Raw genomic sequence first — 17,111 nt, 5'->3', positions numbered from 1 at the left:
AAGGAGGTTGAAGCTAAACCAAGACATTGTTTCTCCTCATTTCCTGTTGTTTTAACAGTTGCAGGCCAAAGAATCTGTTAGACATTTCACATCCTATGGGCAAACAGATTCACCACCTCTTCTGTTTGTTCAAAACCATCTTGTTGTGTCCACTGATGATCTTAGCCATATTTGGCATACAGCTTAGCTACTTTTATAGTGTTTCAATTGAAGTAATTATTGAGAGAGGGGCCAGCTGGAAAATGTTTGTCAACCAAGAGCAGAAACTTTATGGTTATAGGGAGGATTGAACCAAATTATTTTTATTCTTCTCATATATATATTTATATACAAATTTATGTATATAAGCCTTCTATTTATATATATGTATATTAATATACATATATATTTATATTCAAATGTATGTATTTGAACCAAGAGCTTTATTATTGAGAGTTAAAACCAACTAATAATAGTGCTTTATTAGAGAAATATGCAAAAAGAAATATCTAAATACATTTCATGTATGAGTATTTATTACTACGCCATCATTTTTTAGAGTAACGTTTCAAGATTATGTTATGCTAACCCCCCGATGGCGGTCTGGGCTATCCAATGAGGGGGGTTTTCAGATCCTTTCATTATCTTATGTTATAGTGCAAGTCAAGTGTAGGTTTACATTTAAGTTGTCTAGATAAGTTTCACAGCACATAAAGTTCAGTTCATGTTTCTTTGAAGATAGTATTAGCAGAAGGGATTGCCTTTTTTTAGACCCTATTTTTGTTTGTTTTTACCCGTTACTTTTTTGAATCTTATGGAACATTTCTTAGTTCAATACACAATTCTTGTCCTGTCAAAATTTGGTTTAAAAATGGTGGAATTCAATTTAAAACTTTTCTTGGTTGAACTGTCAACTATTTCCAGAACAAATTTAATCAGGATAGAAAATAAAAACAGTTGGTTTATTCCCTTTGAAAGATTGAATGTAAAAGAAAAATCGGATGATGCAGTAAACATTCTTTGTTGTTGTCAAGGTTATAATGCAAGGAAAGTTATTTCAGATTAAAAAATCTATGAAATATTCTGGTCAAGGAAACTATTATGTGAAATATCAAAATTATCAAAATTTAATGCTTTTAACCTCTTCGGATTCTAAACGAACACTGTTGCATCTATTCTTATTTACAAATTCCACATGTACGCAGAGTATACGCAACTGTAATTAATTTTCTTGGCTTTATAACCTTGGTTGTTGTGATCTTCTAAAGAGGTAATACTTCAAAGAAAACGAGAATCTTTTTATATTTATACAAGCCTGAAGAGTTAATGGTTAGAGTTAATGTTATTAAACCCTCAATGTTTCAATCTACCGGACTTTCCTATACTTTTTAGTAAAGGATATACAAGGTTTGATAGACTTAGCCGTATAATTACCCAGAATCAATTCTGCGCCTATACATTTTTCGAAATGTGTAATCTACAAACATCTATTTGTATATATGGCTTGTTTTTTTGTTTATTTATTTATGTCCAAAAAAGCCAACACTACTAAATGGCACAAACTTTTAGTTGTAACCAAGGTTGTTTAGTGATTTTTTAAGGGCCCAATGAACACGGGAACAATAACCCCACTCAAATTTCTAGCTAAGTTAAAAACATTCCCATGATAATACCAAGTTTTACTAATAAAACTGGAGGCATTACGTTCAAGGGTTTATGAGTCATTGTCAGACAAACAAAAAGAGCTAATGGACGTGACGTTGGCATGGAAACCAACAACCTAAACCTAGTTTTAACACCAGAAAAAGAAAGGTTCATGGTACTGGTTGCAATTATGAAATTGACTTGGACTTACGAGTTTTCAGTTCCTGGACATTTCTTCATTCAAAATGTTTTTCTTCATAGATTNGGGGGGGGGGGGACAATGTTTGCGCCCCCACCTTGGCAATATTGTGCCCCGCCCATAAAAAAACCTTTTTTGAAAAAATATTGATAACTTTTTTAACTATGTAAACTAAACGATCAAATACACACTTCCATACCACAAGTGTTAATAAATTATTTATGTAATTTTCTTAAGTGGACTGATCAGACACTTCTTCTTAATACTGTGGTGTAAGCTTCAATGAAATATTTACACTGAAGGCAGTAATGATTAAAGCTTTTTAAATGAAACTTTTTAGTCACGGGGAAAAGTGCGATTATAAAGTATTTTTATATGGGTGCCCCCCCCCCCTCCGGGGGGGGCCCTGTACACTGTCATTTGGGACAGAAAGTAAAATAACATCCTTCTCTCTCTAAAGATAAGCTTGTGTACAAATAAAGGAAAAAAACAGATTTGGTTTTTATTTTGAGTAACAAAATCTCAGGATTAAATAAATTCTTATTATTCTGAAAGTTAAATCCTTTCGTGAGTTTCATAATTATGCTTCTCTAAGTTTTCCATGTTAAAAGTTTTCAAAAGTTTTCTAGGATGTAATGTATGTTTTTGCTGAAAAATTTAAATTTTGCGCACAAAACTTTTTATATCTTCTCTAAAAAATACCTAAACTTGTAATGGATTTTTTCCCAGGGGCATTTTACTCCTTCATTCAATCCCAAGTGAAGGTTTAGTAGACCCCAGTCACAGAGCCACACAGCCAAAGGGGGGTGGGGGCAGCTGCACCCTCGTTCCCTCCACACAGATACTGATGATATTTTAAGAATTTGTGATGTTTCAAAATATATTTTTACATACTTTTTTCAAAAAGTAGAAAATTCTTATTGGTGAAATATTACAAACAACTTCAGGCTCTTATTTAAAAATTGTACACTGTAAAAATTTCTTATTGGTATTAATTAATTAGAGAGTTTTTCTTTACAATACTGCACTTTCAGCTCAACAACCATGTTTAGCCGGTCTTTCCCTTCAAGTGAACTTTTAAGTTATAGGAAAATTTAATTTTTCAACTCAAGTTTGCATGTGAAAAAATTTCTAATTGTTATTTTATCAGTAAAATGCTAACTTTTCCCATTATAGCTCTTGATTCCAATTTTTAAATTGTTTTGTAATGACAACATTATGTATCATTTACTCTCGAGACAAATTAAAATCAATGGAAATTTAAACCCCAAAAGGATTCAATGATAAACCCGAGGGCGCAGCCCAAGGGTTTATAATTGAATCCAGAATCTTGAATCTTGTTGAATACGGGGCTATGGAACTGAGCTGAAGGGTATCCCACCTGATTATCGGGTAGTTTTTAAGAAAAAAGTTATAACTCCCCACACGTTTTTACAGATTTAAATCGACTTGTAGTAAAGATTGGATATGTCTTACCCTATTCTTACTACGCATACCTAACATATTTTAAGATCTGTAACAATTTTAGGTTAGAAATCCCTTGGATCAATTTCCTCAAGGCCGGATGAGCGGGTACCTTAAATTCTTATCTTACTAAGTTGTGCAATTATGGGAATAATTACCTAAAAATCTTAATTGAAGTTGGAGGTAAAATGGAATGAGATACATAGATAACATTTAAAGTGCTAAATATTACAATCTGATGCAGAACATTGGAGAATACTGTACTATTTGCGGGTAAAAAAATTTAGTGGAAAATGCAATTTGATATGGGACGCTCTGTTCTATATCTTTATTTTGTTGTATTAGTATTCTGTATCCTACTAGCAGTAGAATTTCCTGTACTAAAACCCTGGGATTCTAATCCCAGGGGTAGATGATGTATATTCTGCATACTAACATAGATCTATCCTATTTATTTATTTATAAAATATAAATGATCCTGAAAATTGCAGAACCCATGAAACAATATGTTTATACCATCAAATATATATAAACTAGAAATTCAAGGCGCTTCGCGCCCTTCTTTCTAGCCTTAGAGGGCGCTTCGCGCCCATCTTCTAAATTAATTGTAAAAATGTTCTCTTTGTGTACATCGTAAAACAAAACAAAAATAATTCGCGGATTTTCACAAAAAATTTCGCGGATTTTCAAAATTTTTAAAAATTTAATGACGATCGAATTTTGATGGAGACAAATATTTGAAATTTTGATTTTTNTACAAACAAACAAACAAACAAACAAACAGACAGACAGACAAGCCAAATTTAGATATAAGTCGGACCATTAATTACAATTAAACCAACAGCCCATGCGAGTTCCTGATATAAGACTTAAAAATAATTTGCAATAAAAAGGTTTCAAACAGTTATCTAAAAGTTCGTTATTCCTTATTTTCTTTGAAATACAATTCTGATTCAAAAACCAATTTTTAAAAAAATCGAAAATTAAATAAGGCCAAATAACGGTGAATCAATACTTATTCATACTTTTTTTGTGTTTTTGGGGAATTTTGTACTTCAACTGATGTAGATTTTAATTTAGATCTTAGCACATTAAATTCTAAAAAAGGTGTATCATGGAATTTAATTTTTTTAAAACGGCTTATCTGTCGTCCGATCAGAATGAATGAACAATAATGACAATGTTTAAATTGCAACTCAAATTTGAGCTGCGGCTCAAATTCTTTAAATTCGACCTTTGATGTCTCACTGAACATGACAGTTAACTCTTGAGAGACAGCTTGAATAGTGAAAACATTTCAATTTTGTAAAAAAAAAAAATGTTCACTTCTGAATGAAATTCGTCATGTCCTCGATAATTTTGAAATAAAAAAACAGACCACATGTTGAAAATACCAGGACTAGGGACATTATGTTAAAAAAATAAATGTTGAAAATTATTTTCTAGATCAAAACCTATCTTAAAAGTTTCAGTTGTCACTTTTCTTAGGACACCCTGTAAGATATTATTATTCTAGGAGTCCTAGTGTATTGTTATTAAATCCTAATCCTACTTTTTACTGTTGCAACTTGAATAAAGAAATATAAAGATATAAAGTAGAAGGCAACCTTGTACAATGTACATTGTGGACAAAGAAACTTCTCATACAGAATGATAAAGTAGTACTGTAACAAAGTTCGACTTAAGAAATGGATGTTGAAAGATGATAAATGTTCACTGATCTTGGGAAAAGGGAGAATTTGAGAGTCTGGAACTCTAGTCTCCAAATGAAGTTGGCATTGTGAAATAATGATATTCTATAGGAACAGATAGAACAAAAACATGAATTTGCATAATTTAAATACGTTTTAGTGGATTTCCGAAGTCAAACATTATTGGAGCAGTTAACTTTTAGACCAAGCTTTGTGGTTGTATGTCTTGGAAAGTTTTAGAATAGCCTAATGATGAGATATTTAAAATTAAATCAAGAAAATTGACCAGATTTTTGTTGAAAATACGTCTTTTTTGATATTAAATTAGATATTTAAATCATAAATTCATTTAGATCAAATAATCTAAAATTTAAATATCAAAGGTTTACACCATTCGATTGTAAAGATAAAGGAATTAGTAAATCTGGGACTGGTATTAAGTGCTCTGATGATTATGCTTAATATATTATACAGTAATACCCATCAAACTGGAATATGAAGACGACATTAACGCAATTGTATTTATTTGATATTATGGCAAAGCTAATACTTTACCTGTAGCATAAAATTTAATTTAGTGATTAAAATGGGTAAACTACACAATTGCTGAATTGCATGTTCATTGGACTATTTAAAATCTTAATATTCTAGTTCATCAGTCGTTATCCTAGTCCACAGTTTTATGGGTGTTACTGTAAAATTATATATTTTTATCTTAATATCTATTTATTTTTTTCAGCCTGACGAGAGTACCGGAAGTGATTATGAACGAATCGACCGGAAGTACGATAGTGAGGAGGAATTTGAAATTATTTGAGAATTTAAATTAGATTCTAACAAAATTTATAATTTTTGCACCACCACCACTTCAAATTGACAATAATTACTTATAAGAATCGGTTTAAAATATTTTAGTGTTAATAGAGAATCTAACAAAATTTATAATTTTCGCATCATAGCAACCCCCCACTCGTCTTCGAATTGACAATAATTACTTATAAGAAGCGGTTTGAAATATTTTAGTGTGACTAGTGTAATTTAAAAATTGCATTCCCCCTTTAACATCCTCCGCCCCTCCGGAAATGATTTTAAACAATCTGGGGTTAAAAAAAAATATACATCAATAAGCAAGTTTTTCGTCCTTTTTTAATCCTTTTAATCCAAAAATTGTATTATAATCCCCTAAGTCATTTTTTGTTCGCCCAATTTAGCGATTAAAACCATTACAAATTTTGTTTGCGCCCTGAGCCAACATACCTAACTTTTTAGGGGGGAAACTAACTTTCAAAGGGGAGGGAAATGATTTTTAAAGAAACTATACACCCCTGCTAAAAGTCTTAGATCCACTGTAACTTAAATATTTTCTCATCCGAATTTATTGTCTCATAAATCAGCCTTTTTTCTTTATCTCTTTATACCTGAAGCTGTAGAAAACGTTAAGTATTACTCTAGGACAGGATTGAATTCAGTGCCCTTTAAGCCTTCCCCCCCCCCCTGAAGATTATGTTGATAGATGAGAAATGCCGTCAAAGAGACAAATTTAAGTGACCCCCTTTTAAAGAGGATTATGTTTGATTTCTACCTTTTACAACCTTTACAACCCTTTACAACCCTTTACAACCCTTTAAAAGCCTTTACAACCCTTTAAGACCATTTACAACCCTTTACAACCCTTTAAAACCATTTACAACCCTTTACAACTCTTAACAACCTTTTACAACCCTTTACAACCTTTTACAACCTTTAAAAATATTTTAAAACCCTTTAAAACCTATTACAACATTTTACAACCTTATCGGAGTAAAAAATAATAATCTTAAGAACTTTCATCTGAAAATTACCAATTATGTTTAGTCGAAGGTTTTAATTGACTGTTGTGAATCTGACATGTAACTCGTCAAATAAAAGATTCTCTTGAAATTACGTTAACAGTCTCTTAAAGGAATTTTATTCAAATATGAATAACCCTCCTTGAAATTTTGGTTTGGAAAATTGTAACTTTATTGTAACATTATGTTTATTTTTGTGCTTTAACATTTTATGTTCTTATATCTCAAAATTGAGATGTCATGAAATTCAATTTATTCTATTTTAAATTTTGTTTTTCTTTAATCTTGTTTAAATGTATGAAAAACAGATTTTTAAATGTTTTAATATTTGTCAAAATCTTCCAGAATATTCCATTTTGTATTTGATATAATTCGCAAACTTGTATTCTTAATTTAATTAAAACTCTGGAAGCAAGTTTAATACACAGATCACTGAGATTGTACAGAAAATGTTGTTTCTAATCGATAAATATATTGTATTTTTTGTCATTCCTACCATGTGCGCTGGATATGAACCTCAATCGATGATGGGTTACTAAGAAAAATTAGTATTTTTAGGGATAAATTATAAACGATGTTCTATCTCTGCAGTCTGTAGATTTAATGTATTTAATGTAACTTATTTTATTTTGTGTAGTGTGTCTGCAGTACAAATGTAATGAAATCATGTCAAAATAACTTGTAAAAGATTTTCTATTTTCATTTAATCTGTAGATATTCCTTATACATATTTGCAGAAGACAAGATGAATATCAGATGTGCAAAAACCGAGGATTTGATAAATATGCAACATTGTAATCTTCTCTGCTTACCAGAGAACTATCAGGTATATTCGTTGTTCAGTGTATGTACCCTGTGTCCGAATTTAATGAATTTAAGCCACGTCTAAAATCCCCCAAAAACCGGTTTCAATTGAGCGCCGGCTTAAATCTTGAAAAATTTAATACAAATTTAAGTTAAACCAACAAAATTTGAGCCGCGGCTTAAATTCAAACCGTTTCTTAAATTCTTTTAATTCGGCCTTGGTGCAATTTATGTACAATCATTGCCCCAGGTTGTGATGAACCACAATTATTAAAGTCAGTTTGAATTTTCGAACACTAATAAAATTGGCTTATGTTAAAACGTGCATCTGTCCGCAGTAGGCGGAAATCTAACTGATATACGAGAGCTTAAGATCAACTCCAATGGTCCATACCTCGGTTCTCAAGGACGTCAGAAACTTTTACGAATTTGATATTGATACGCAGAAAGTTTTATCTTTTCATAGATATATCAAAGACAAGATTTTTAAGGGTAGCATCAAAAATCGGGCATTGCCATCTTTACAATTCACCCTGCAAGAGAAGTGGAAACTCCGGAAATTTGCACTGGTTTATCACAGACGAGATTCATATTATCACTTTATCTTTTAAATTGTAGTATACATATATTTAACCGAAAAATTATGAAGTAAAATCAGACTTTGCCTGACTGTACACCCTGTACAACTGAACTCTTATGTAAATATTTCATTATCGGTCCTATGTTGAAAATCTGCACTTGAGATATATTTTCTAGTAATCTAATATGGTGTTTTGTAACTTGAACTAACGTCGTCGGAACTCTTGATATTTTCACTTATGTTCATATTGTTTTTTTTGGTTAGGCTTAGCTTTCCAGTTTTTTTTAACAATATTATGTATATTTGTTTGCCTTTATTTTGTTATGTCATAATGTTATACAAATTAAGTAATCCAAATGAATTCCTTTCTACTATTAGCTAATGTGAGATAACATTTACTCAAATTACTACATTTGAGAGCAAACCTGTGGGAAACATTAACAGTTGTCAAAATATTCAATAGCAATAGTAGGTCGGACATTTATTTTATAACACAACTTAAAGTAGCTTATAGTCGTGCTTAAAACAGTGCTGATTAGGGTTTGGTGAATGTACATGGTTAGTCACTTATGCTTACAGTCCCTTCAAATATATTACAATTGAAACTCATGTCGTGGATTTTTATCAAGTGTTCTCACAGATTTCCTAAGCTGTTTAAATTTAAACTTCTGAACCCAAACTATTAAATCCTAATTTAGATGAAGTACTACATGTACCATGGACTAAGCTGGCCCCAGCTCTCCTATGTAGCAGAAGATGAGAAAGGAAAAATTGTTGGATATGTTCTTGCAAAGGTAAGCTGCAAAGGTTTAGACAAAATGTTCTTGCAAAGGTAATCAGCAAAGGTTTAGACAAAATGTTTTTGCAAAGGTTTAGACGAAATGTTCTTGCAAAGGTAAGCTGCATAGGTTTAGACAAAATGTTCTTGCAAAGGTAATCAGCAAAGGTTTAGACAAAATGTTCTTGCAAAGGTAATCTGCAAAGGTTTAGACGATATGTTCTTGCAAAGGTAATCTGCAAAGGTTTAGACGATATGTTCTTGCAAAGGTAAGCTGCAAAGGTTTAGACAAAATGTTCTTGCAAAGGTAATCTGCAAAGGTTTAGACGAAATATTCTTGCAAAGGTAAGCTGCAAAGGTCTAGACGATATGTTCTTGCAAAGGTAAGCTGCAAAGGTTTAGACGATATGTTCTTGCAAAGGTAATCTGCAAAGGTTTAGACAAAATGTTCTTGCAAAGGTAATCAGCAAAGGTTTAGAGGAAATGTTCTTGCAAAGGTAATCTGCAAAGGTTTAGAGGAAATGTTCTTGCAAAGGTAAACTGCAAAGGTTTAGACGATATGTTCTTGCAAAGGTAATGTGCAAAGGTTTAGAGGAAATGTTCTTACAAAGGTAATCTGCAAAGGTTTAGACGATATGTTCTTGCAAAGGTAATCTGCAAAGGTTTAGAGGAAATGTTCTTGCAAAGGTAAACTGCAAAGGTTTAGACGATATGTTCTTGCAAAGGTAAACTGCAAAGGTTTAGAGGAAATGTTCTTACAAAGGTAATCTGCAAAGGTTTAGACGATATGTTCTTGCAAGGGTAATCTGCAAAGGTTTAGAGGAAATGTTCTTGCAAAGGTAAACTGCAAAGGTTTAGACGAAATGTTCTTGCAAAGCTAATCTGCAAAGGTTTAGAGGAAATTTTCTTGCAAAGGTAAACTGCAAAGGTTTAGACGATATGTTCTTGCAAAGGTAATCTGCAAAGGTTTAGAGGAAATGTTCTTGCAAAGGTAAACTGCAAAGGTTTAGACAAAATGTTCTTGCAAAGGTAATCTGCAAAGGTTTAGAGGAAATGTTCTTGCAAAGGTAAACTGCAAAGGTTTAGACGAAATGTTCTTGCAAAGGTAAACTGCAAAGGTTTAGACAAAATGTTCTTGCAAAGGTAAACTGCAAAGGTTTAGACGAAATGTTCTTGCAAAGGTAAACTGCAAAGGTTTAGAGGAAATGTTCTTGCAAAGGTAAACTGCAAAGGTTTAGACGATATGTTCTTGTAAAGGTAAACTGCAAAGGTTTAGACAAAATGTTCTTGCAAAGGTAAACTGCAAAGGTTTAGACGATATGTTCTTGCAAAGGTAAACTGCAAAGGTTTAGACAAAATGTTCTTGCAAAGGTTTAGACAAAATGTTCTTGCAAAGGTAAGCTGCAAAGGTTTAGAAAAAATGTTCTTGCAAAGTTAATCTGCAAAGGTTTAGACAAAATGTTCTTGCAAAGGTAAGCTGCAAAGGTTTAGACAAAATGTTCTTGCAAAGGTAATCTGCAAAGGTTTAGACAAAATGTTCTTGCAAAGGTAAGCTGCAAAGGTTTAGACAAAATTTTCTTGCAAAGGTAATCTGCAAAGGTTTAGACGAAATGTTCTTGCAAAGGTAAGCTGCAAAGGTTTAGACAAAATGTTCTTGCAAAGGTAAACTGCAAAGGTTTAGACGAAATGTTCTTGCAAAGGTAAGCTGCAAAGGTCTAGACGATATGTTCTTGCAAAGGTAAGCTGCAAAGGTTTAGACGAAATGTTCTTGCAAAGGTAATCTGCAAAGGTTTAGACAAAATGTTCTTGCAAAGGTTTAGACGAAATGTTCTTGCAAAGGTTATCTGCAAAGGTTTAGACGAAATGTTCTTGCAAAGGTAATCTGCAAAGGTTTAGACGAAATGTTCTTGCAAAGGTAATCTGCAAAGAATTAGACCATACTCTTCATGGTGTGTACTGTGTATGGTCCCGAAAATATCTACACTAGGAATTATATATTTGTTGTGCAGAAGAATTTGAAACTGTAAATTATTTGTATAAAATTAATAATTTGCACCTGGTTGTTAAAATAGTCAAATACTTGTAGCAGGTGACGTAAAGTCATAATATCTTAGATATTTCTAGGAATTTCTCGAATAATATTGTTTTTTGTCCTCTTTGTAAACACAAATAATTTTAACTAGCTTGGGACCCCAGCGTTGCTCAGGTTACTCATGTTACTCCCGCCGTTTACCCGCAATTGGTCGTAAATTACGATTAGAATCTCTCTAAGCCAAGCTTAGAACAATCATGTGTCAAAGGGTTCATGAGTTATGATCGGACTAAAAGACAGACAGACAAACTTTACATATTGAACTATTGAATATTTCTATAATTATTAAACCACATATTTCTAGAATTATTAAACCAATTATTTCTAGAATTATTAAACCAAATATTTCTAGAATTATTGAACCAAATATTTTTAGAATTATTAAACCAAAATATTTCTAGAATTATTAAACCAACTATTTCTAGAATTATTAAACCAAATATTTCTATAATTATTAACCCAAATGTTTCAAGAACTATTAAACCAAATATTTCTAGAATTATTAAACCTAAATATTTCTAGAATTATTAAACCAAACATTTCAAAAATTATTAAGCCTAATATTTTATAAAACCTAAATATTTCTAGAAACTTTGAACCAAATATTTCTATAATCTTAAAACCAAAATTAGAATAATAAATCAAAGGATATATTGTTAGATGGGGGTTGTTAGTGCCAGAAGAAAAGTTTTTAAAAGTTTAATGGAGCATTAGTTTTTATATGTTATAGCAGGGGTGTAGGTTTTTCTCATATTGTCTTAATATTCATTTGTTTTGAAAAATGCTGTTGCTGAAAATATAATGTTAAACACTGTCTTTTTTCATTTTTGACATTTTATAGAAAAATTTTGAATTTTTTCTCTCTTATTTTACCTTTCTTTATTGCTTAATTATCCCCTTCCTCTCAATTATATTTAAAATGGGGGGTAAGGGGGGGGGTCATTTATTTGAATCCTTTTCCCCATTTTGGAATATTCAAACATCTTTGAAGTTCAGCATACATGCTTGTGATTATGAGAAAAGTTTTATTTTGTATTTTATATTCTGCTAAACCTTTAAACAGAGGGGGATAGGGGGTGGGGGCGGGAGAAGGTTAGATGATGCTTTGTTTCTCAAGATAAAACTGATCCATGGGGAGCATTTATCCACATAGTTTAGACAGTTAACAGAACCCTAATTTTATCCTCTTCTCAGACTCAGAGAGGAATATTCCAGTCAGCTTCTGTAAACCAATGTTGGAATTGGTGTCAGCATTTGAAACCCAACTTGAATAATGTCAATTTTTGGGACAGTTGCGGCTTGAATTTTTATTATGAAGGTGATATTTTTACCCATCTCACTCATAGTGAAGAATCTATTAGGGTTTGGTCCCTGAAAACATGTTAACATGAGGGGTATAATATTAAATATGTCCTTAAAAATCATGTTTCATGTAAGGGTTTCTACTACAAAAACTCTTTTTTTTTGGTCAAAATCTTTTTTCATGTTTCCCTAGTGTCAAAAATTTCTTGTGGAAAGTTGCTTATAAAGTAAGAAAAGAAAGCTTTTTAGATTCAAGATAATTTTTTTGTTTATTTTGGATTTGTGGATGCAGCAGTTCAGTATTTTACATCAACCCATCTTCTTACTCACAAAAATACAGTAGCAGAAAATTATTATTTGGGCATTGGGCGCTGGTTAGAACTATTTAGAACTAGATAAAACTGGATAGAACTAGATAGAACTGGTTAGAACCGGTTAGAACTGGTTAGAACTGGTTAGAACTGGTTAAAACCGGATAGAACTGGGTAGAACTGGGTAGAACTGGGTAGAACTGGGTAGAACTGGGTAGAACTGGGTAGAACTGGGTAGAACTGGGTAGAACTGGGTAGAACTGGATAGAACTGGATAGAACTGGATAGAACTTGTAACAACTGGGTAGAACTGGATAGAACTGGTTAGAACTGAATAGAACTTGTTACAACTGGGTAGAACTGGGTAGGACTAGGTAGGACTGGTTAGAACTGAGTTCACATTTGTGATATTTGATTAAAAGAGATAGTGTAAGATTAGGTTGGTATAAAATGAATTATGTTCAGGTTGGGTTTGTAAAAAATAAATTATTTTCAGGTTAGGTTTGGTATAATATAAGGTATGTTCATGTTGGATTTGGTATAAAATAAACATAGTTTAGGTTGGGTTTGGTATAAAATAAACTAAGTTTAGGTTGTGTTTGGTATAAAAAAACTATTTTCAGGTTGGGTTTTGTATAAAAAAAAAACTATTTTCAGGTTGGGTTTGGTATAAAAAAAAACTATTTTCAGCTTGGGTTTGGTATAAAAAAAAACTATTTTCAGGTTGGGTTTGGTATAAAATATACTATGTTCATGTTCGGTTTGGTATGAAATAAAAATAGTTTAGGTTGGGTTTGGTATAAAATAAACATAGTTTAGGTTGGGTTTGGTATAAAGTATACAATGTCCAGGTTGGGTTTGCTGTCAAATAAACTGTTCTAGTTGGGTTTGGTATAAAATAAAAAAAGTTCTGGTCGGGTTTGGTATATTATAAATTATGTTTAGATTGGGTTTGGTATATTATAAATTATGTTTAGATTGGGTTTGGCACAAAAGTTAATGGACCAAACAGCTGCTGCAATGGTGGAAGCATTTAATGCCAAGGTATAATTTGTGGAAATTTATTTTATTAAACGTTATCTTTGAGAAAAATTTAATTAAATAATTAATTTCAATCTTTACATGAAAAATGTAAAAAGATTAAATTTTAATTTTAACTATGGTAATCTATTTTCTGGTTTAGTATGTATCTCTGCATGTGAGAGTGAGTAATAGAGCAGCATTAAATCTCTATACACAAGCTTTAAAGTTTCAGTAAGTATCATTTTTTATTTATTTACAGGGTGTCCCAATAAACAAAAGAATTTGTTTTCCGATAATTGATAAATGACATAAAGTTCTTAAAAAAAAGATTGAAAGTCTGTAACAAATCTAGACGCGATTACTATACTCAAAGTCTAATAAAGAACACACTTATTTCTATCTCTAGCCAAAACTCAAGGCTCTCTATTCTCAGTCAAACTCTAGGCTCTATATACGTCTGTATAAATCAACGAATACTATTGAACTGAATTTATTTATATACAGGTGAATTTAAACTGACCGTACTGGTCATTAAGGGTCAACATGAAACATGATAAGATAGATAAACGAACATAGATAAATACAGAATTCATTACAAGTCTATTGAGCTTTCCAAAATAAGGTCTACCTTCTTTGTATCTTAAAAATTGACGGATATTTATAACATTAGAACAATTTTATTGAGTTGTAAAAAACTGGAATCTAAACAAATTTTCTAATATCTCCGTCAAATTTGAAGGTAAAAAAATGATTGACCACATTTTGGAAATCCGGAAACTTGTAGTTTACGATTTAAAATGTCTTAACTGTGATACTACAAAGTTATGTACAAAGACAATATAGAATATTGTAAATATTATAAATTGTGAAAATTAATTAATATATGATCAGATTTAATTTTGGTTCAATATTATAATATTGCTAAATTGTTCAATGTATGCATTGTTGTAGAATTGAAATAAATCCAATAAGTCGAAATTCGTAACAGAATTTGATTTATTGGAAGGTTATTTTAGGAATAACACTAAAACAATTTGATGAATTTTTAGGATTTACGAGATTGAGCCTAAATATTACGCAGATGGAGAGGATGCGTACGCAATGAAAAGGGATCTAGTACAGTGGGCTAAACAAGAGGTACGCATTTACGAATATGATAGGTAGTAAGCATAAAAGGACAATTTTTCTTTAAAATCCAAATAAGTTAAAATCGAATTTTATTTCACATGTTTACTTTCAATGAAGAAAAATATATTAATAGCAATCGGAACAATTGTTTCATGACATGGGAGCTTAGTAACATCTCGCCATTTAACATTTCGCCATATAAAAACTCGCTTAAGTAACATTTCGCCATATAACAACTTGTCTAAGTAACATTTCGCCTTATAAAATGTTGACATATAACAACAACTCGCCTATATAACAGCTAGCAAAATAAAAACCAAAAACAAGCTAATAAATTCTATTTATTAGAAAGAAGTAGTTTAGTAGTAGTTTATTAGTAGTTTAGTAGTAGTTTATTAGTAGTTTAGTAGTAGTTTAGTAGTAGTTTAGTAGTAGTTTAGTAGTAGTTTATTAGTAGTTTAGTAGAAAGTTTTGACTTTGCCTACAGGAACGTAGGACAGTCCTAAGAGCATGTAGAATACTTCCTGGAAACTTGGATTCCGGTAAAAAAAAGACTTTGAAGCCCTTTATCACCAAACGTCTTCCAAACTGCAGAGTTAAATGAAACCTGCAGCCCCCTCTGATCAATGTCTGGTAACACCAATACACAGCTCCTAATACAGCCTTTTCAAAGTCAGAAATAAATTTAGAAAGCTTGCTGCAATCTTCTACATGCTCCTTGATGATGGAGAATAACTTCAGATAGGTCACCATTTCCTTGTTGGGAAGGAGAGCATACACACATGGGATACCTGCACTCCCTGCAGACTCAGGTTTTGCCAAGATAATGTAAACCTTGAACAGAAGTATATTCACCTTTTGAGCAAGTTTTAATTCATAACAAAACTATAAAAACCAAAAGTTTGATTTTACCTGTTAAAAGTGGTCTAGTGTTGATTTGAAGGTGCCATCACAGACCCAGACTGGATGGTTGCAAAGAATATCAGCTCTAAAACCACTGAGGCAATCATCATTGACTGCAGGTTTGGTCGTCATCAGTCCAGTCCCTAAATAGTATAAGGTCCCCCCCCCCCCATCTCCTTTTTGGGAGAACTTGTCAGGGACAGCAGTCGACTTGAATTCTGCATGGTCTAATGGAATCTTGGGTCTTGGGTCCAATGTCTGTCTTTTCCTCCATAGAACCATTTTGATGGCCCCAGTACAGGGGTCCAACAGCAGCAGGGGTTGCTCCATGAACTTCAGCATATTTAGATAAAACATCTTTTTCAGTAATTTGGGCCTCCTTTCTTATCTACTTGTCACCATGATTGTGTAATAGCAGGTTTTCTCCTGCAAGGTTCCTTGTTCTCTTTCTTGTTGTCAGATTAGCTCCACGCTTGCATCAAGCACAGCACCAGTACTGGGTTGACGCACTGTAGGAGAAGTTGTTTATGTCAACCAAAGATGGTTTCTCCTGTTGAGTCGTAGATGCCTGCAGTACTACCGACATTGTTGGAATTACTGTATTTGCGGGTTTTTGGTTTTTGATTCAGGGATTTAATTAAAAACAATTATATATAGGCGAGTTGTTGTTATATGGCGAAATGTTACTGCGAAATGTTACTTAGGCGAAATTTTTATGGCTAATTGTCATATGACGAAATGTTATATGGCGAAATGTTATATGGCGAAATGTTATATGGCGAGATGTTACTGAGCCAAAAGCTTAAGAGGACTTATGTTGTCTTTAATGACCTCTGCTAGACATTGTATTTGTGATACAATGGAAATATTTTAATCCTACTTCTAAATTTTAACCAGAAAGGATTAAAGTGTAATCTCGAACTTCTAAGTATAAAACTGCAATGTGGGTTTCAATTTCTAATATCGGTTTAATGCCAAATATAAAATGTTATGCTTACAAAAGTGTCTCACAATCCGGATCCGTTATATCCGCAACATTTTGTCCTCCCGGATCTGGATCCAAGCGGCAAAATAATAACGATAAACAAAAAAACAATTTTAAAATGTCCTAATCTCTGAATGGTTCATCAAGCTTAAGCAAAAAAAAGAAAATACTTTATTTGTTCATCTGTGTCAAAATGAAATGAATGCTTAGCTGTAGAGTTTTAATTTTTTTTAAATAAAATATTTTAGGATATTACTCCCGCCGACGCTGACAGTTTTTTCAAGGGTGTTGTAGCGGCCTGAACACCTTGAAGTATGCAGCTGTCTGCCCTGTTAACTGCATCATTTTTTAAAATATACATTTCTTTCAATTTGTGTCAAATAGAGCTAGATACTGACA

At 32.1% G+C, this 17,111-nt stretch overlaps 2 protein-coding genes across 2 annotated transcripts in view; both read left to right on the top strand.

Annotated features, from left to right (window-relative positions):
* Positions 1–5,803, top strand: part of LOC111705676 (cysteine protease ATG4B) — a 28,651-nt gene extending 22,848 nt beyond the window's left edge. Inside the window, exon 18 of the mRNA XM_023478305.1 lies at positions 5,717–5,803. Within this exon, the coding sequence (XP_023334073.1) occupies positions 5,717–5,794 (78 nt within the window). The 3' untranslated portion in view covers positions 5,795–5,803. The remainder of the gene's footprint in view (positions 1–5,716) is intronic.
* LOC111705680 (N-alpha-acetyltransferase daf-31) lies at positions 1,237–17,082 on the top strand. Its single transcript, XM_023478309.1, has 8 exons — positions 1,237–1,249; positions 7,544–7,632; positions 8,889–8,984; positions 9,200–9,237; positions 13,651–13,717; positions 13,857–13,927; positions 14,746–14,833; positions 16,961–17,082. Exons 2-8 carry the CDS (start codon positions 7,552–7,554, stop codon positions 17,012–17,014), a joined length of 495 nt encoding a protein of 164 aa, XP_023334077.1. The 5' UTR covers positions 1,237–1,249; positions 7,544–7,551; the 3' UTR covers positions 17,015–17,082.
* Positions 17,083–17,111: the final 29 nt, after the last annotated feature.

The sequence above is a fragment of the Eurytemora carolleeae genome, unplaced genomic scaffold, assembly GCF_000591075.1.
Source record: "Eurytemora carolleeae unplaced genomic scaffold, Eaff_2.0 scaffold354, whole genome shotgun sequence".
NCBI classification, from domain to species: domain Eukaryota; kingdom Metazoa; phylum Arthropoda; class Copepoda; order Calanoida; family Temoridae; genus Eurytemora; species Eurytemora carolleeae.
This window is presented reverse-complemented; position numbering and strand designations above follow the sequence as displayed.